The sequence below is a fragment of the Micropterus salmoides genome, unplaced genomic scaffold (genome assembly GCF_014851395.1).
Source record: "Micropterus salmoides isolate LMB-PRFRI ecotype aquatic unplaced genomic scaffold, ASM1485139v1 Ms_hic_scaffold_8, whole genome shotgun sequence".
Lineage (NCBI taxonomy): Eukaryota > Metazoa > Chordata > Actinopteri > Centrarchiformes > Centrarchidae > Micropterus > Micropterus salmoides.
In genome coordinates this window covers 36,117,656-36,138,825 of record NW_024044570.1, presented here as the reverse complement: position 1 = coordinate 36,138,825, position 21,170 = coordinate 36,117,656, and the positions used below count along the sequence as shown (strand labels likewise).

At 39.8% G+C, this 21,170-nt stretch overlaps 1 protein-coding gene across 1 annotated transcript in view; it reads right to left on the bottom strand.

The window, feature by feature from the left end:
- LOC119894361 (cytosolic carboxypeptidase 4) overlaps window positions 1–21,170 on the bottom strand; it is a 144,311-nt gene that overhangs the window by 99,666 nt on the left and 23,475 nt on the right. Inside the window, exons 7-9 of the mRNA XM_038707068.1 lie at window positions 15,002–15,210; window positions 3,977–4,139; window positions 3,521–3,588 (exon numbers count right to left, since the gene is read on the bottom strand). Of these exons, the coding sequence (XP_038562996.1) occupies window positions 3,521–3,588; window positions 3,977–4,139; window positions 15,002–15,210 (440 nt within the window). The remainder of the gene's footprint in view (window positions 1–3,520; window positions 3,589–3,976; window positions 4,140–15,001; window positions 15,211–21,170) is intronic.

Genomic DNA, 21,170 nt, shown 5'->3' with positions numbered 1-21,170 from the left:
TTAGGCCTAGGCTATATGCTTTGTAAAAACCACACTCCTTGCTGCAGTTCTTCATATGATATTATTTAAAAAGTCTTGAGAGACTGCTTTGTTTGGGGGTGATGAAAGTAGTGGTAGTGAAAGCAGCGTTTCCCATAATTAGCCTATAATTTGGATAATTATCAACGCAGACTGCCACATATTGATTATTTGATAGAATTTTTTTACTGGGTGTAGGCTATTTAAAATAATTTTTGATTGAGGAGCAATCAAAAATGATTTGATCGGAATGATCGGAAACACTGTACAGTAATATAGTAACCTAACTAGTAACGTAGCTACTTGAATAATAGCCCGGCTTTTATTTGCTAAAATCACTGAATTGACCCTGCCCTTATTTGGGACAGGTGTCCATATGGGACAGGCCTTTAATTCTTTATGCACAAAACTGAAACTACTATGAAACAGTTTAATTATTTCAAACAGAATAATACTTATGAAAAAATTATCAAATAATATCAAATACACGTCATTCATTTGTTCTAGCTCCGACAGACGGCTTATGCGCTTTTATTTTGAAGGCCGTAACCTCACGAAAACAGCAACATGGTGCAGGATGAGAGAAATTAGCAGACAGAGAGCGATGGACTTCACATGACAGGATTTACAACTTGGATACATTTTTCTGAAAAGCTGTTTTGATTCTTTTGATGGGTGGACCCTTACAGACTAAAGGAATATAAACGGACTTAACGAGCGCTTCAAAGTTAACGAGAGTCAGCACTTTTTCCCCTTTTCCTCTCTTGTATCTATGCAGGTTACACCAGTAAATCTAGAAGAATTAGACTTTGGGTCTTGTTGTTTCCGTTAAACAAACTTAACAGTGGTATTGTGGAGAATGTAACCGGTCTAACGATGTTCAGCATGTCGATATTGACATATTGATCATACCTTTAAACATTATTATTTGTACCCCCCCACATACCTGCACACCTGTTCTCACTTCTCCATCGGGAGCATATACCAGCCCACGTCCGTTCATCTCCACCAGATCATCTACTGTGCTCTGCTATGTTCTTTGCCTGCCTGAGCGTTGCTTGTTATGATCCCGTCTGCCTTCTCTAGTCTGGTCCCCTAGTGGAGAGATTTTCCTCCCCTCTCCTGCCTATCTGGTTTTGACCTTGAGTAAACTTGAATTTTTTTATTTTATTATTAAGTTGGTCTCACAGTCATGCTTTTGGGTTCAAATCTATTTAACTGAGCCTTTGTTCTAATTTCTCTTCTTTTTGCTCCATTGTTGTTTCCATCCATATCTCTTGTGCCTCACACTCTGCTCCACTTCCACCATCATTCCAGCTTCCATTTCTCTTCTTATCTCTCCACCTCAGCTTTTGTAGTGTCTGTCACTCCCTCTGCCTCCTCAGATTCTGCTTTCTCATTTTAAATTCTCCTCTGTTCTTTGGATTTTTCATCTGCTGTATTCATCTGTCCCATCTTCTTTTATCCACGGCCCCCACAGCTCCTCTCCATCCATTTCTCCCAAGACTCTCTCGCTCTAAACTGGGACCGCCTACACTCTATTTTCCCTTTAATTATTCCTCTATCCCATCTTGTTTTTCATCTTTCTCTACCTCTTCTCTCCCTGCCCTACTTCCATCCTTTCCAAGCCAGGATCTATGTTCCTTTCCTCTCTGGTACTCCCTGCCCTTCAGGATTCTGCATTTGGTGGATGGAATGATATCCTATAAAATTTAATTTTGTCATCATATCTACAGAAAAGAGACTGTAGTTGCAAACATTATTAGGGTTCAAAATTATCATGACGCAAATTTGGTTAGGATTAAGTTTTTTAAAGAGAACTATTTGGCAAAATGATTTTGGTTCGACCTGGAGCCTGTATTAAGAAGCAGGATGTGAGGTTAGCAGGGTAACTTCAGAGTTAACAGTGACTGTGTCCGAAATCCCCTCTCACTCACTACTACCTACTCCTTATGTAGGGAGTTGAATGTAGAGCACTATATAGTGAGCTCACTTACATTATTAAAACAACACTTTCGGACACTACTCCCATTGTTATTTCGGCACCGTTAATTACGTCATTGCCGTCAGACAATCAGTTTTTTCTATCAGCGCAATGCATGATGGTATATACGGCTTGGTTAGTGACCATCGGTTGAACACTACTTTTCAAAATGCATTCTGGGATACATTGAGCTGACTATATAGGGCATAATAATTATCACTGTACATTTGGACAGCGCTACAAAACGGCGAGCTCACTATATAGTCCACTATATAGTAGTAGGGCAGGTTATGTTCCAGATAAGAGATCAACGCTATTAAAGCACCACCAACTGACTAATCAGCCATGTTGGAAAATTAAATCACCATCTGTAGGAGATCTGGCTGACTGTTTTAAAGGCTACTTTTATGTTTGCTGTTGGTGATGTGGAGATGGTTTATAGAGACACTGCCCCACCTTTTGCTACTTGGGCGCCGCACAAGTAATGTGGTGAGTTTTCAGTAAATGATGGGAACTGAAGCTGTGGTTGAGATTATGGCATTAACTTACACATTCAGTCGGAGATTTCTGTCTTCTTGCAAGTGACAGCTGCAGCTGTGTTGCTTTTCACACTATTTGTCTAATATTATAGTTTGCTCTTGGTTTGTATAATATGCCGCTCTGCTACCAGTATGCTTGTCCATGTTGATGACTGGTCGTCTGCTGCAAACCTGCTGCTGTCAGATTGATAACCAGTATCGTGTGATCGCTTAGCCTGACCGCAGTTGTTAGTGAAGCCAGATTATGAAAAGACGTCCTGTGTATGTGTAACTTGCTTTTTAGTATAGCCCCCTGGTATTTAAGCTGGCACAAACACTAAGTCATTAGCATAAACTGATCACAGGCCTAATAGCCCCAGGAGACGGCAGCGTAGGCAGGGCTTTGCAGAACCTAATCATGGGCCATGGTAAATAAGGGAGAGGCACCAAAAAATCACTTAAATTAACAGATTTTTTTAAACAAATATTAATTAAATTGCAAAAGACATGAGATTTGGATGGCAGTAAAGTCTGTGGTGGAAGTGAGTGGGTGTTTTCTGGTGATACTGGGGCTGATGCTAGAGATCATTAAGACTAATTAAGAAATGTTAGGTCATAAGTAGGATCTCTCCTCACCACAGAAATTCTGTGGAACTGCTTAAAGTATTGAGATTATTAAGTATAACTAAACCTGCCCCTACAGTGATCCCCAGCAGCTTCATTCATGCATTTATTAATGTTTTGATGTTTAGTATAGCTGAGTGTGCAGTTTAAACTAAACTAAAACTAAGAAGTTGATTACATGGTTTGTGTGTATGAAGTATTACAGTCACTGTTTATGGTCAAGAACTTAGTAGCAGTTGATTAACAACTTTTTTAGAATATGCAATTCATTTAAAAGAGTAATGAAAACCATAAGTGCTTTTTCTCTACTAACGATAGCACTGGCCCCCATAGACAACGCATACTAAAAGTACTGAAAGTACACAAAAAAACTTACATAGTCTTTGCTGTCTGCCTCTTGGTTATCTTCATCCTCCTCCTCATCACTTTCCTCACTGCTGTCATCTGGATAAAATAGAGAAAGCAGAGCAGCCAGTATGTATGTATGCGTGATTTACAGTGTGTTTGTGTATTTGCTTGTGTTTTCTTAGGTTACATTTTGTTAAGCACTTTGGGCCATGGTGAAACTGATTTAATAATTCATCAAAAATGCACATCCAAACAACACAACAGGCCAGGAAATGCAAATGCACTTTATCAGATACCATTCATTCTTAGTTTTATCAATATTTATTATTCCAGTGTGATCAGTCAGCCGGTCTGGTTGCAATAACTAGCTAAAATCTAAATATTCCCCAAATAAAAGCACTGAATTGTATGTTACATTTAGGATGCTATGCTATCAAAGGTGCTTCTGCTAAATCTGGACATGAAGTGAATGCTGATACTGTACCTGGTGCCACATCCATATCAGGGACATGTGGTCTTCCAGGCAGGGGGAACTTGTATGCAGACTGATCTGATGTCAGTGGTAGTGGAGTTCCGGGAAGACACTTCCTCATCAGCTGCACAGAGGGCTCCACCAGAGACTCCAGACCTTTACTTAATAAACATTTCTGCAGAGAAACAAACAAAAATAACATGGAAGCCACATGAAAAACACATGCTCTTTAGCAGGCCTGCAGGAGATCGGAATGCAAATGACATTAATCAGAATTGGAAGTGTGCTCTGTCTGCTGCCAAAGTAGCCTGTTTCTATCACTAAACCAGTAACAATATACACAACCCTAGATTTCTCCTTGACACACACATCTGCCCTTACTACTCTTTGTAGTGGTTTGGGACTTTCTTCCAGCTAAACATTTCAAAGATCTTGGGCCATTTTCGGGTCCCACAGTGCTGAATATTGCTGATCTGTCACTAAAAACTGGAACTGTCCTCACTAGCTCTAACACTGTTATGGTTGAATTATTACTTAAGATACCAAACTTTGATCTAAATCAATATCGAGCAGTCTCTAACCTTCCATTCTTTTCAAAAGTATTAGAGTTGTGTCTCAGGAACTTTATCCCACATATTTAACAGGAATCTTTTTGAACCTTTTGAGTATGCTTTCATGGCCTGTCACTCCACTGAAACTGCACTTATTAAAGTTCTTAATGATCTTCTGCTTACTATGAATTTGGATTCCACCTCAGTGCTTCTATTAGCTGAAAGAACAATTAGGTAAGACTGTGTTTCCTTCACCTCTTGGCCAAATTTCATGTAGTCACAGAATTAATTTCCACTTCTACGCTGATTGTACGCAGATGTAATAATAATAATAATAATAATAATCCTTATTGGTAGAGCACTTTTCAAAAACAAGTTACAAAGTGCTTTAACAAGTGTAAAGAATAATACAAAAAAAATAAGATAAGAGCATGAAAAATTAACATAAAATTAGTAAAATACAATAAAAGGGATAAAATAAAGTCAAATAAGATCGGGAAAGGCTCTCCTATAAAAGTATGTTTTAAGAAGGGACTTAAAAGAGTTCACTGACTCAGCCGACCTGATTTCCTCGGGCAGGCTGTTCCAGAGCCTCGGGGCCCTGACAGCAAAAGCTCTGTCCCCTTTAGTTTTCAGTCGAGACTCTGGAACAGACAACAGACCTCTGCCCGAGGATCTCAAGGTACGTGCTGGTGTGTATGGGACTAAAAGGTCAGAAATATAACAAGGCGAGAGGCCATGAAGAGCTTTAAAAGTGATCAATAGAATTTTAAAGTCAATTCTAAAACATAATGGGAGCCAGTGTAATGAAGCTAAAATAGGAGTAATGTGGTCATATTTCATAAGTGCCTGTAAAAGCAGATAATCATTCCCAAATTCTAAAATAAGAACTGTGCTGGTCTATGTAATAAGATGGGTCTCGATATTAATGAACGCAAACAGAAGCATTCTCAAATGTATTTCGGGATTTTTATAGAAATGACTCTCCACAAAAATATTTTTCAATGCTTAAATGTTTATTGTGTATAGAAATGTACAAAAGTATATACACATGTAAAAAAAAATAACGTTCACATATGTATTTCTGTGACACATATTTATCAGTTGTATTACCTGAATCATGACTTCTCAAACACAGGGATCGTTATTTCTGCTTTTAAGGAATACTTACAGACAAAACTTGGTGATAAGTGAAAACATTTATTACTAGTTGAAAGTGTTTACAGGTGAATGATTATTACCAACAATTATACTGTAATAAATCAAGGTTAAACAGATGGAGGGGACAGGGGACATGGAAATTTTATATTATTGTTCTGTTTGGCGATAGATAGAGTACTTGGTTCAGTTATCAGGGAGGAAGAATGATTCATGTCATGGGTCTAATTTCTGTAAGATCTAAATCTAAGCTTCAGAGCAATCTGACATCAACTCTTTTTACAGGATGTAGAATATTTGCCTACTTTTTGCCGCTTTCTCAGCAAAACCCTCAGGGGGGGCCACAAACTGTCACCAGGTTACGATGCACTTCAGGTCCTTCCAAGACGATGGACGATGTCCACGGGAAGACGATGGTGATGGAACTGGTCAGGTTAGACAGCAGTTTTGTTCCAGTGGTCCCTCGAATGTCACTGGCAGTTACCTGGTAGGTCTTATTGCAAAGGGCTGCTTCTTAGCAGATGACAACATGAGTACATACTGTTCTTGGTCCATGGTAAGTAGTAGTTGTTTGCTGATCGAAACTAATTTAAGTGATACTTACGGAAATACAAAAGTCTTCACAAAAACTTTGCTTTAAGTTATAATACCCGCAATGAAGGCGAGGTAAGAAAACTTTGAAAAGAAGATTTCTCTGACGAAAAAGATAGAGATTAAAAAGGCATATTGCTCCTTTGGTTACAGAGAGCAAAAATGGAAGAGGACAAAAAGAGTCTCTTCCGGTTTTATATGCACTTATTAAAGGTGTGTATCAGAAGTGGAGAAACCAAACTTCACGCCAAGTGTTGTGTTTTCTCTGGCCCTTTCTCTCAGAGACATGTGTAGTTTTTCTATTTATGAATTTGTTTAAATACACATCATACATGCACTAACCACATATTCGTTCTTTCAACCATAACTATGGGGTCAGTGGTATGTTATCATGTTTTGTGCTAAACATTTTACAGTATAGCAAACAGGTCATATATTCACATATCACTCAATTATGGCATTCCTAAATACTTTCGCTCTGATACACAATTTCTGAAACTTTGGGAGAAATCTAAATAACAAGTCATTCCAACACACTGTTTATAAGACCGTTTTTAGATATGGCTGACATCAAAACAAAAGAGACGATATTATACTTGACCACTAGATGACCGGATGGTCACATGACAAAACTGGATTAATTCATGAAACAGTTCAGACATCACACATCGTACAGATACCATAGTTGGACTGTCATACACCAGCATACAGGTTGAATAATATTAGCTAAATTGTTTACAGTTGTATGTTAATGAGCTTGTAGTCAGTTCCGTAAGGTCTTTATGTCTCCCAGCTGTGCTGTTAATCTTGTTGTCGTGACAAACACCTAACTCACAGAGGAGTCGGAGATATGGTACCAGGTCTGTGAAGGGTGTTAATGCACCTTCTAAATCCAGGGACAGTCAGATTAGAAGGTTAATCTGAGATCTCAAAAGGAGCCGAGCAAGGCTTTGATCTCCTCCAAAACATTCACCTCCCAATCTCTGACTGGGTTAGGGGCATTGCTGAACCCACGCTGTTTTACTACAAAACTGCCTGTCATGTGTAGATTTTTTGAGACTCCCCTGCCAATCAGATGTCACCTTCCATTTCAGCCAATAATATGAGCGTAGATTAGAGGGTATGATTTATTATAATGATATCTTAGTGCAAACACTGCATTTGCGCAGTCTACAATTAAGAGCATGGGACACCACATCATGGAGTCTGGGAACTAGTCTCCACAGGTGAATGCAAACTGTTGTGCATGATTACATATGTTTAAGTTATGAATGCTTGCTAAGTTAGTTAAGTGGTATTTAGCACTAGTGTCTAAAATTATCATGATCATATTATGGCTAGTTACAAGTTATCCTAAGTTGTCTGTTAGCATTATAGTTAACTTGTTAGCTAATGTCCATGTGCACTGTCCAGTTACGTGAAATTTGGTCATGCCTCACCCCTTTGAAACCCCATGAAACTTTGATAAACATATAGGACAATAACTTAACAATGAGGAATGGACACAAAGATTGGGAATTAAATAAGAAGTCTGTTTCAACCTCAGACAGTTTGCACCTGTTTTATTTTACCACAGCAACTGTTGCAGAACATCCAGTGTGACCCTAACTGCTGGATCCTACCAGGCACGACTGATTCTAGACAATGCTTGTGATTCCACCAGATGTGCCACAGCCTGTTTCAGAAACATCCTTGAAGCGTCCTTGGCTTTGCTCCGCGAACAATACATGCCTAGTCTATTTTTGATGGAAAAAGTGTCAAGCTGCACAGAGCAGATCAAACCAGGCAGGAAGTCAGACAAGGAAACATCATAGAGACTCCGGTCAATTTTCAAAATAAAACACCCTGTGCAGACTCCCAATCATATATCAACAAGAAACACAATTAAAACAGACAAGAAAAGGCAGGCAGGCACTCTGCTTCTGAAACATTCCCTGTGGTGTATGAAGCCGTGCAGAGGACGGAACAAACCATTAGAGAGGTGTGCCTGGTAGTAGAACCAGGAAAACATGTTCAACAGGTCAACAACATCAAACAGGCCCTCTTCCGGTGGGATTTACAGTAAAGCTGTGCAAAGGTGGAACAAAACCTTCGCGCAGCCAGAACCTGATGTAGAGGTGCCTGGTAGAATCCAGCTGTTACGCCAATGGTTGCACTTTGTAATAGTAGTGTTATTGTTATTGTTGTTATTTAGTTATCATGGAATTTTCTTAACATGTGCTTCACATTTGACCTGGATAAGCCGAGCCTTATACAATGTCTTGTATGTGCCTTATGTTTGTATCATATTGGAGCTATCAAGTGTTGGAGATCTGGGTTTAAATGGCACCAATGTTTATATTAAATAATGTAATAATTATTATTATTACTATTATTTACCCGCAACCCTGTGCACAGGATAAGCAGTTGACGATGGATGGATGGATAGATTACTATTATTTAACAATAGAATATACTTTTAGTTAAATTCACCTCGGGGCACCACTGATAAATGATTGGTCAGGTCACCAATCATAGCTGCAGCTTAGTTCATGGGCTGACTTCACACCTAAGTGTGAATTTCTGGAGGATTCAGGGAAAGGTCCAATGGCTCACATTATAAAAGTTCAGTTATGATCACAAATGAACAACTTCATCTGTGAGGTCTCTGTGATCCCAAAATATGGAAGATAGCTAAAGTTGATCCTTTCCATCTGTATAGAATGGAAGTACAGATGGGTGTAGAGGCTCTTTTTTTGTTCCTTTTCTCCTCTCTTGTGAGAGGTAGAGAGGGAGATTTTGTTACCAGCAAGCTAGCTGAAAGAGCATTATTGAGGCCTTTTTTCTTTTTTGCATAGAGGACTTTGACATCCATATCATAAGATTTGTTAAGCCTCAAATAAAACATTTTTAGTGTAACTATTTGCTGCTAAATTGATGCTAAACTGCTAAATGCTAAAATTGAACATTAGTTCCACAACCTAATTTGACTCAAAACTATTGAAAGAGCAGTCTTCAAACAGGTCTTCTCATAATTCCTCTCATAAAATTTAATTCCATGTCAGTTGGGTTTTAAAGGGGACCTATTATGCTTTTTCATATTTTCTACCATTTCTATAATGTTACAATGTCAGATGTTCATATTAAACATGACTAAATTTTCAAATGATGAGGTAAAAGTATTAAAAAGAAATCCCTGTGAGCCAAACCTCAGATATCCCCCTGATGCGAACGCTCTGTGTTAAACTGTTTTTTCTACTAATGGCTCGGTATGATGTCATTCCGAGATGGATTTCCAAATATTGCAATTTACTCCAGGCAGATAATGCTGGCCACGCCCACAAAGGAACATGCAGACCTATCACTGCAGCACCCTGATAAACACATTAGACAATGGTCAATCAGAAGACAGTGGGGGCTTTGTGGGGCGCTGGGTCTCAAAGAAACTGAAGCATCTACAGCTTGTTTCAGAAAGATGCTGAGTCACAGAACTACAATATAGGGCTGGAAATGCAGTATAATAGGTCTTCTTTAAGAGCGACCAAGCCACTGTGACAGAAGCAATTAGATCAACTAATGCTGCGACCTAGTCCTTGATCCTGTTTTATCAATTCTCCGTTACTCAGTGAATGAATTTGTCGAGCTACGACCCCACGCATCCGACCCACCCTCGGTCTTACATCTGCATCCGATTCTGGACCGTCATCAATGTCATAGATATATCCACTGTGGATCCAGATGGGGATTCAACATCGATGACTCAAAACCAATAATGCCTCCAGTTCATTCGAATCTATAGTCCTGCAAATCAATGCAATTGCAATTATATTTTTTTTAACTGATTTTAATTCTTTTTTAACATCCATCTGTTCCATGGCCCCCAATGTCATTATTCTGGGTGATTTTAATATTCATATGGACAATAGTAGCAACACTCTCACAAAGGACTTCTCCTCAGCACTGGACAGCTTTGGGCCACAACAGTATGTTGATTTTCCCACTCATAACAAAGGACACATACTTAGACCTCATCTGTTTCTCTGGTCTAACCCCTTTTAATTGCACTGCATCTGACTTACCACTACACAAAACGATTCCACCCTGCTCCATCTCATTTCAAAACATCACGAACATTGACCTACCTGCCTTCTCTATTGCAATTAACAATCTCACCTTAGAATCAGCCAAGACTGATGATCTGGGCTCACATTATAATGGCCTATACAATCTCCTCAACACTCATGCTCCTCTGGAAACCTGGACAGTGTACTTTACTCATTCCACTCCATGTTTACATGTCAGCTAAAAGCAAAAGAACGCCGCCTGGAACATCTCTACAAAAAAAGCAAACTAGCTATACACAAGGACATGTATGAAAACCACATGCTGCACTACAAGGATTCCCTCTCTGCAGCAAAAAACAAATACTACACTCATCTGATATCATCTCATGAAGGAAACACTAGGGCCCTGTTTTCCACAATTAATACAATTTCACGACCCCTGAATAATCTACTAACATCACCCACTCCTCTTATTTCTGCTCATGGTCCCTCCTCTCTCAAATCTGCTGCTATTACCCCGTACTAAAGAAACCTGGCACAAATCCCAATGACCTAAATAATTTCATAATCATCTCAACAACAATAACCTCTATGAACAGTTTCAATCTGGTTTTCAGCCTCTCCACAGCACAGAAACAGCCCTAATCAAGGTCACCAATGACCTACTAATGGTTGCAGATTCAGGTCTTCTTACCATACTCATCCTTCTTGATTTGACTGCTGCCTTCGATACCATCTCTCACAACATCCTCCTGGACCGTCTAGCCTCCATTGGTATCACATCACTGAACTGGTTCATATCATACATGTCTGGCCACACTCAGTTTGTACAACTTAAAAATGTTCAATCACAACACTCCCCAGTCACCAGTGGTGTTCCCCAGGAATCAGTCCAGGGGCCCCTCTTTTTGATAATTTACTGAGAGAACTATTCTCAGGAAATATAATATCCAATTTCACTGCTATGCTGATGACACCCAGCTCTACTTGTCCACAAAACCTACGTCTATGCTCCCTCTGTCTTCTCTAACTGACTGCTTAGTAGTTAAAACCTGGTTCACTCAAAACTTCCTCAAACTAAACTGTGATAAAACTGAAATTCTCCTTGTTGGCTCCAAATCCACCCTAGCAAAATGTCCAAATTTCGCTCTCCTCATTGACAATTTCACTGTCCCCTCCTCCCCCCACCTCAAGAGTCTTGGTGTCATCTTGAAGAGCACACTTTCCTTTGAAAAACACATTAATAATCTTACCCGGTTTGCTTATTTACTTACTCACCATTAACCACCTTCGTCCTTCACTGACACATCATAACACTGCTACTGTCATCCACGCTCTTTTTACTTCCTGTATTGATTACTGTAACTCCCTTCTCTCTGGTCTATCTCACAAGTTCATTAATAAACTCCAACTGGTCCAAAACTCTGCTGTCTGTCACCAGAACCCCAGTCTCTGAACACATTACTTCACTTCTAAAACAACTGCACTGGCTTCCTGTCAAATACCGTATTGATTATAAAGTTCTTCTCCTCACCTTCAAAGCACTCCATAATCTTGCTCTCCTCCTTGAAAGTAGCTCATCGAGAAATGTTAAATAACAAATGAAACAATGCACAATGAGAAAACATGCAATTCAACTGAAATATATAAGAAACAAATGTGCATTGTCCAAAAGCTCATTACATCATTATATTTTGATTTGTCACCTGCCACCTTAATTTTGTTTTCCTTCATATAAATAAAGACATTTCCACCATAAATTGGTGCAGAAAATTTCTCCATAATGTAGGAATTTAAGTGTAATATATCAGTGGGTAGCTTGGCTGTTAAAGCCTCTATAAATGGACTTCATGTGATACAGCTGCCCACAGTTGCATGCATCCTGGTGGTGACGTTTATTCATGAATCCCGTTTTTGTTGGTTTGTAGTGTCACGGGTGGTTAGATAATGGATTCTCGTCTTTCTTTGGGTTCCCCTGCCACGTGGTAAGCCACAGCCCTGTTCCTTTCCCCCCTGCCCTGTCAGTGTGCTAAATCCATCCATCCATCGTCAACCGCTTATCCTGCGTACAGGGTCGCGGGGGGCTGGAGCCAATCCCAGCTGACATCGGGCGAAAGGCGGGGTACACCCTGGACAGGTCGCCAGTCCATCGCAGGAGTGTGCTAAGTATTATATAGTATTTTCCAGTGCAACATTTAAGGATATTGTATAGTTTTTATGACTAATTAAATAAAGTATCCTGCTGATTTTGTACGTTTGCCCACTGACAATCAATTTATAACATTTTTGACATGCATTTTTCAGAATGTTTTTGTTTTTATTCTGTCTCTCCCTGTTCAAACAAACCTACCATTAAAATTATAGAGTGATCATTTCTTTGTCAGTGGGCAAACATACAAAATCAGCAGGGAATCAAATAGTTTTTTCCCTCACTGTATTTCTTGGGGTGAAATTCCCCATGTGGCGTAGTTGTAGTAGTTCTGAGCCATTTGGTCTTAGATATAGTATTTTTCATAGCTCTTATCGTCAGTTCTACTTCAATATGTTGTGCAGCTGTAAGTTTGAACAACTTAGATGTGGAAGATGGCATGGGTTAATGGTGGTGTTAAGAGAAAAGTTCAAAGGGGTTCAAGCTATTAATTATTGGGATGGTATTGCTGTTGGGTGTGATGAAGTCACCCGTGGTAACATTGCAGAACAGTAGCTTAGTGTGCTTGAGGCAGTGTTGCTTGGTCTCGGTTTTGGCGCAGTATATGAGAGCAAAAGAGGTGGAGGGCTTTAGGTGAAAAGATCTTCATTTTGGTAAGAGGAAGGAACAGGTTTACACCCAATTCCCACATCAGAAGACCACGACCCATCAAAAAGGGAAAATTGATAGCCTAATTAATTTAGGCTTGATCTGAAGGTTGCTACAGAGTCCTTTTTATATTTTATACAGTCAAACCACATAATCAAGTTCTATGTAAATTAAAGTCTATTAAACTACTAACTAGACACAAGACAAATTACTTTCTACGCTCATACACAAATGAATTAAAACAACTATGAATACAATCACTGTAAATGAAAACAGCGATGAACAATAAATGCAGGAATGAAGCTGTTTACCACTTTGCAGCTGACATGTTTCGCTCTGTCATGCGTAGATCTCACAGGGGCTAGGTGACTTCTGGGCATTGTCTGTCCAACATGGCGACCCAGCTTCAGTCGGCTGTGTCTCTCAGCAGGCAGCAGGCTGATAACATCTTCTTCATACACTCCCTTTTGCTGGGTGTGCAGGAATTTCGGTTCTAACTTTTGTCGGGTAAGAAACACTGTTTTTTTTGAGTAGCTTGTTTCAGTAAGTTCTTGCTTTCAAAGTTGGCTGGACGTCAGCCTCACAGGTTCGGGGTGGCTCAGGATTCAACTACATTCTCCAGGTGGTTGGAACAAGCTTGTGTCTAGATGGTTCAGGCTAGCAGCCTACCATCCGGGCAAGGCAAAAGAGCTGTTATGTTAAGGGTCTGCCCTGAAGACAAAATATGTTTGGGCTTCCTCTGGCTTTGTAGTCTTCTGTCAAGGGGGTGTCAGATGTTGTTGCAGCACAATCTCACCACTAACACTTTAACTTGTCTGTTTTTTACAGTTTTTCTTGATTGATTCAACACATTTCTTGAAATGATGCCTCCATTTCTAAGAACTCTAAACACAAATCCTTAACTTCTCACCAAATACCCCAAACTTCCTATTTTCAGGTCAAAATGAAACTCTCCACTCAAAACCATTCACTCTTGCTGAAAAAACAAACTTTGCCCTCAGACATGACACACAAGCCCTCAAACACACACACACACACACACTACACAGTCTGACACACTGGTGAGATAAATTCAAAACAATACTACAAAAACTGGTTATTAGTAATGTTGCTTGTGGTTCTCCCCCTCAGAAACCTTTTCACATGATGAACACAAAAGAAATAACAAATGTATACTTTTGCTCATTTACACACATTTTTCATTCCTTAGTGTACTGCACAGTGCAAATGTAGTAGGTTGGAAATGCTACATGTTTAGTTTTATGTAAACAGACACCCCCCATTTTTTTTGGTTATAATTGATCTATCCTAAAACACTAAGTCACAACATAAAGGTAATGCACTTACTCTTCAGTAGATGGAGCTCTGGTACCGCTGTGGATCAAGCAGGGAGGCTGCAGCTTAGAAATAAACGAGCTCTGGCTTGAGCAAGACGCTAACTTTGGTCCTCTCCCTGTTAATCCACAGGTACAGTAAAACTTTTTTTTCTGTATTTAGCTTGGATCAGTATGTAATGTGAATGCTGTATAAAATGTTGTAAGAGGATTTCAAGATGTGTGTAAAGTGCTTTGTTTTGTAGCTAACTGCTCTGACGAGCGTCGCCATGTTCAGTAGTTTTTTTTCATGAACTTCAGTCTCTCACGGTAGTTTTGTAAGTGTGAGTAACTAACATTAACATTCTGTAACAGACGAAAATGTGTTCTAGATGTTGTTAAGAGTTTTAGCCAGCCGGTAGTGAGTAAATGGTCAGGGGAAAGATCCCATATTCAAACTAGTTCACCTCGCTGATCACACACGAGTGTGTCATGGTACCGCCATATTGTTGGAGAGAAAAAACTAAAATAAAAATTAATGCGGATGACAAAACAGATAAGAAAGGGGATACTTTTAACTTTACCTGTGTAGTTTCATACAGCAGTCTAGTGCCTCCGTGGGATATGAAAGCCTGTCTGCCTGCAGTACTGTGGGTGACCTTATGGAGGCAGTGCAGCAGGGCATGGCAGATTGCTATGGCAACATGTTGAGTATCCTTGCTGTGCCAATCCTCGTAAAGCTGCAAGAGGCCAGAGATGTAACCCTTAGATACCACCGAGCAAACGTTAGCCTCTGTGAGGGAGAGACACAGACAAACACAGGGAGGGAGGAAATGACATCAGTATCTTCCTCTCTTTGATCCTTCTTTTGTTGAAATCCACTTCAGTAATGGCAGACTGGACTGAATTTGGACTGAGCAAAAAAAAATCAAACAATGTACATAAGTTGTAACGTGAGGTTATTAGTGTAACTGTAATTCTCAGCCACCATTAAATTAATGTTAGCAATGTTGTACTCCACAAAGACAGAGAGTCTTTGTGTGCAAAGTCCTTTTAACTTGGTACTGTTATCCAAGATAGATCACACACACACACCTCTGATCAATTTTTTCCTCTTTAAGAGTGGTGCCCTGAAGTGAATTTAACAAGTTAAATTCTATTATTAATCAATAATTGTCATTATTCTAATATTTCATAATTCATTTTGATGCCTGTTAAAACCCTGTGACTGATGGGCTGTTGGAAAGTGCAACATTCAGTAAAATCACCAGCTGCTAGTAGTGCTAACTGTGAAAGAGGATTCTCTGAAATGAACATCACTATGGCCTACAAATCAACAAGGTCTCAGCACTGATGTACATTTCTTTGGTTGAGCCTTGTTTTGATAAGTGGGATCCAGAAAGTTATGTCAAGTGTTAGCTGAGAGAAGGTCAGCTGGTCCCATAGCCTGTCCACAAAGAAATCAAGTCAGATATTTTATTTATTTATTGTCCTGGCCTACACTAAGATACTGATAATCTTCAATAATCATGAAAATCTTACACATCATGGTTGTGTTGTGTTTTCTGACCCTGGGTCACATTACACAACAATATACAGAAACAGAACATCTGTAGAGATTTGTGTTTCTATTCCCTTTGAAAGAAGCTGTCATGACTCTCAGCTCATCAGGATGTTTAGTTCCCTGCTTGTAAAGGGAGAATAGGAGTTGATTTGATTGGCTATAATTGACTTCAGCCCCACTCATCAACTGACAATTTATTCAACATCCATTCCTACTCCATATACAACTCCACTGTGGATTTCTGAATGACCTTGTGCTTTTGGTCAGATGTTATCAAAAACTGTGAGCAAACTCATGCTCATCCTCTGTAGTGTTGCTGTCTTTGCATATATAGACTACCCAAGATACACAAAGAAGGAGCCTCACTCAGGCCTATTTTCAGCACCATTAACTCAGTCACGTACAACATTGCCAAACACATATCTACCATCTTAGCCCCTTTGGTTGGCTTCACATCCCACCACATCCAAAACCATTGACTTTGTAAACAAAGTCCGAGGACTGAAACTGGACCCAGATAAAACCTTTGTGTCCTATGATGTGACCTCTTTGTTCACCTGCATCCCCACCATGGAGGCAGTAGAATCCGTACGGAAATGTCTGCTACAAGACAACACCCTGGAAAGCAGAACCAGCCTCAGCCCTGACCAGATCTGTAAATTTCTCGACCTCTGTCTAAACACCACCTATTTCCAGAACAACGGAGGATTCTACAGACAGAAGCATGTCTGTGCCATGGGCTCACCCGTATCCCCGATTGTGGCAAACATCTACATGGAAGAAGTGGAGGGAAAAGCCCTCCTTCAGAGGAACAGCACCGAGCCACTGGGACAGGGATGTGGACGACACCTGGGTCAAAATAAAAACCCAGGAAGTGCAACATTTCTCAAAACCCAAAAATTAATAAGGTCCAAGCTTATCAATACTGCTATCGAGACTAGTGGATCTGTAAAATCTGATTTAGCTTGAAACGCAATGGATAGGAAAACTAATGTTTCTAATGATGGCACTGAAACGCAGTATCAAACAGGCCAAACTTGGGGCTTCAAAACAGCAGTCCACAAACCAACGGGTTGTCTCACGATGACTACGTCCACTTCTTATATACAGTCTATGGCTCCAAACTACTCAAGTTGCCGACAGCTACGCTTGTGCAATAAAACCTTTGTGAGTAAAAAGACAATACTTTATCACTACAGCTGTCTGTAAGGCAAACATGTAGAAAGGAGGAGGAAGGTCTGATACAGACTAATGTCGGAGTTTTTATTCTTTCTAAATGTCACTCAGTGTTGTGATGTCACATATTGAGTTTATATATAGTGACTTTGCTGTTGTAAACATTAATGTCGCTGCTCTAGAAATTAAATTTTATATCATGTCATTTCAATATATACTGTAACAGTATCATCGCACATTGAATGTTTTCCTCATACCGTGCAGGCCTACCTCATGCCTGTTGGTCTTACCAAATAACCGTCACGAAATAATAGTAAAGTATCGATGATAAAGAATCGATCATTAAGCAGTCTCAATAAGGGTATCAATATCAATAAAAATTATAATCCCCATCCCTACTTATGTCTATGCAAGCTTAGTCATGCTTTTATGGATATAGAGGAAGATCTTCCTACCAGTGCGACTTTTTAATCACTGGGAAAATATGCATGCCCATTTACTAACATACAGTACACACACACACTCTCACAGAAAGACACATTTGCTGTAATGATGGAGCTGTAGAAAAAGTGAAGAATTCATCAGCACTTATAACATGTATAGCACTAAACATGAATCAACCAGGAATTCAGAACAGGCACATTTTAATTGTCTAAAAGTTGTAACATAGGAAGTAGTAAAAGATTATGCGCTTATCTGACTCCCAAAACCACCAGGAGTCCAAGGTTATTATTAAGCATTATCTACTAATTTTTTAGATAATGCTTAATAATAACTTCAGAAAAGAAAAATGTTGTGCTCAAATATTTAAGGAATTAGTGATTACAGTATGTTAAAATCATTTTAAATTTGAACACATCCAAATAAGAATAAAACAAGTGTAAACACTGCTTCATACATCTTTAATTCATAAATGTGTTAAAAGCTGATGGGAGGGTAATCAGAATGCTTAGCTATTGTTCAAAGGTTTTCATTTGGTCCTGGAAAGCAAAGACAAACACTGCATAATAGTGGGTGAGATGTCAAACACAGACTAAGTGTTAGATTAAATACGCTCCCCGAGTCCTGGCATCAGGAGGGAAAATGCATTCAAAATATTGGTTGCCAGGAAGAAAAATACTTCATATCTCCAGATATGACTTCATATTAGCGTAATTGCTGCCTTTATGCTCACTCACAACATTTCATTATAGATCAAAGCGAACCACTGAGAGCAGGCTCATTTCGATGTTCTAGTTTATGAGCGAACGTGGTCCCCTTGATGTTCTGTGCAAATTGGCACATTGACATGGAGTGCAGCACAACATTGCATAAATCATGAAAAAGCTCAGAGGCCTCCAAATCTCTCGTTGCCTCTTGAGTTGTGACTCTCTAAACTGTCACCAAACAAAATGTGTCCACTAGTTCAGACAAGAGCATTAGAAATAAAAACAGCGTACACAACAAGAACAGAAAAAAAGTTTAGACAGAAAGAAAGAAGAAGGAAGCATCACTGTTTGATCTGGGTTTATCAGCATTTCCTCTGCTGCTGCTGACTTAGATCCAGTGCCAGGCCCATTTTTACTCTCACATATATCAACTGAATAGAATTTTTAGGGGAGATGTGAATGCATCAAGCACTCTGACTGGATATAATCAATTAAGGACTGTGTTTAAAGGATTTGTCTTGCAATAACAATATTTTCTGAGTGACAAAATAAACATATCCTGCTAACAACTATTGTGTGTATCCAAAGCCAGATAGATTGTATTCCTCTGTGCCATAGAGCTCCATTACAACACTATTTCACTGGGTGACATGTTCCTTCATTACCATGAACACCCACTCTGAAGTTTGTTTTGACTCAATCAGCACACAATGTTCTGGAGTCTCATTTATAAATAATGTGTAGGATCCTTACTAAAGTGTATGTGCACATAAAAGCCAAAAACAATCTGATTTATTAAACCGTGTGTATGCACACCTGTAGGCAATGGTCCCTTTATAATTCAAATGCATGAGGGCTCTCACAGACATTGTCGCAGGGAACAGTTCATAGTGTTGTGATGTTGATGAGCTGAGAAACTAGGGTGTATGGCAAAGTGCAGAGAATAAAGGGAGACACGGATGATGATCATTTCATCGGTTTGCCTGGTTAATGTGGTGAGGTGAAAAGGACTCAGTGATCAGAAAGGCAAGCCATACTTTCCTGAATCCTGCCACCTGGCACGTCCTGGCATCATCTTAGCGTTTCACCACAAGTGTCACAAGCTACAGTCCAGCCCTCTCTGCTGCCTGTATCCGCTATCCACAGGCTGATGAAATATCTGATTTGAATTTTTAGTTAGCTTCTATCTTTAGTAGTTGAAAGGTGCACATAACTCTGATGATTGAATATTTCTGATAAAGTGTATCTATAAGTGATGTGATCAGGCATCAATATATCTATAAGGATTCCTCGCACTTCACCATGCGCATGGCCAAGTTCCCCAGGCTCCAGTTTGTGTTTGTGGTTTACTTACAGGTGCACAGGTTCACCCGTAAAGTTTGTTTTTATAGATCACAACTTTTGTGTCTGAAGTGGCGAAAGCCTCTTTCAGGTCTAGTTTTGTGTGTACCACTGATCAAAATGAAACCCAGGCTGCCCCAACTACTCACTGGAGCACATGTCAAATTATCTCCTGCTGAAAATAGTCAAATGCAATATTTGTCCCTATTTGAGTAATGTTTGAGAAAAACTATAGTGACCAGCTGTTTTAGAAAATTACTGAGCCTTTTTCTAATGAAACTACAAAATGTGTAAGGTGTTGGTGTCTTCAGTAGAGACCAAGGGACAAAGGTGAGGGCCACAGACAAGTAGGCAAGTTGGAAAGAATTCAGAGATGCACATTATTGGTTCTTGGGTCTTGATTTTTTGACAGTAACAATACAATATACAAAAACTGCAGACCAGTGCTTACATTCCAGGCACATGGGAAAAGCTGTCCTTTAAAAGACACAACTTGGAAGTGTTCACATAACCTCCAGTAACTCTGTTGAAATCCTCAAGATGTCGTAGAAAATGGGATTAAAAACAGAATGTGGTGTGTTCATGTATAGTCTAGAAGAAAAAAAAAACATTTCCTTTATTCAGAATGTCTCACACACTGAATGAGTATGTGTGTGAAAAAGAATAACAGAGGCGCTCAGCCACAGGACTGGAAACAAAGTGCAAAAGTGACCCCCACAGGAAAGATTAATGCATTACAACACATCAGTTCTACATAACAAGTCAAGAGAAGAGAAGAGGTCCTTTTATTGGACCATTGCAAGGAAAAAACAGATCACTGTCTCAGAATCACAAAAAAACATTTTTCTAAAGTAGTAGTAAGTTTTACGTATTCCTAAAATACAACAAAAACTGTTAACCAAACACAGAAAGGTGTTTCTCTGATCAGATGTTTACAATCAGAAGTGCCCTCCGCACAGCCGGGAGTCTGGGCCCGGTCCTACACATCAGCCAGAAGTTCAACTTGTCAGAACCAGATAAAAAGTTCACCAATTTGTATAGAATCTTCTTAGCACCGTATTTCAGGCCTAAAGTAAACAAATTCAACCAGTGCGACAGCCGGGGACACTGAACAAATAACCAGGGTCTCAATCTGAGAGCAGAACATACACTCCTCCCCCAGCTCTCTGCTCTGTACCTGTTTGTAGCTATTTCCCCACGTCCAACCCTCCACTGGAGGTCGGCCGTCCTCTTGTCAATGGGCAGCTTGTACAGGGACCACCTTTCACGGAAACGTCTGGGCAAAAAAACTCAGTCCACCTGGCCTCCGTCACCTCTGCCAAAGAGCGCAGGTTCAAACCTCAATGCAGATTTGGTCGACAGCTTGTTCCCCCTGCAGCCTGGAACTTCTCCAGGTGGGGGTTTGTAAAAGATAGCAGCTGACCTCCTGCTTCCTGCCACTCCCACACAGCTGGGGTGATAGACAGGGAGGGGAAAATGTACTCACACTCCTCACTCCACTGGTCACACAGTATGGTTTTCTGT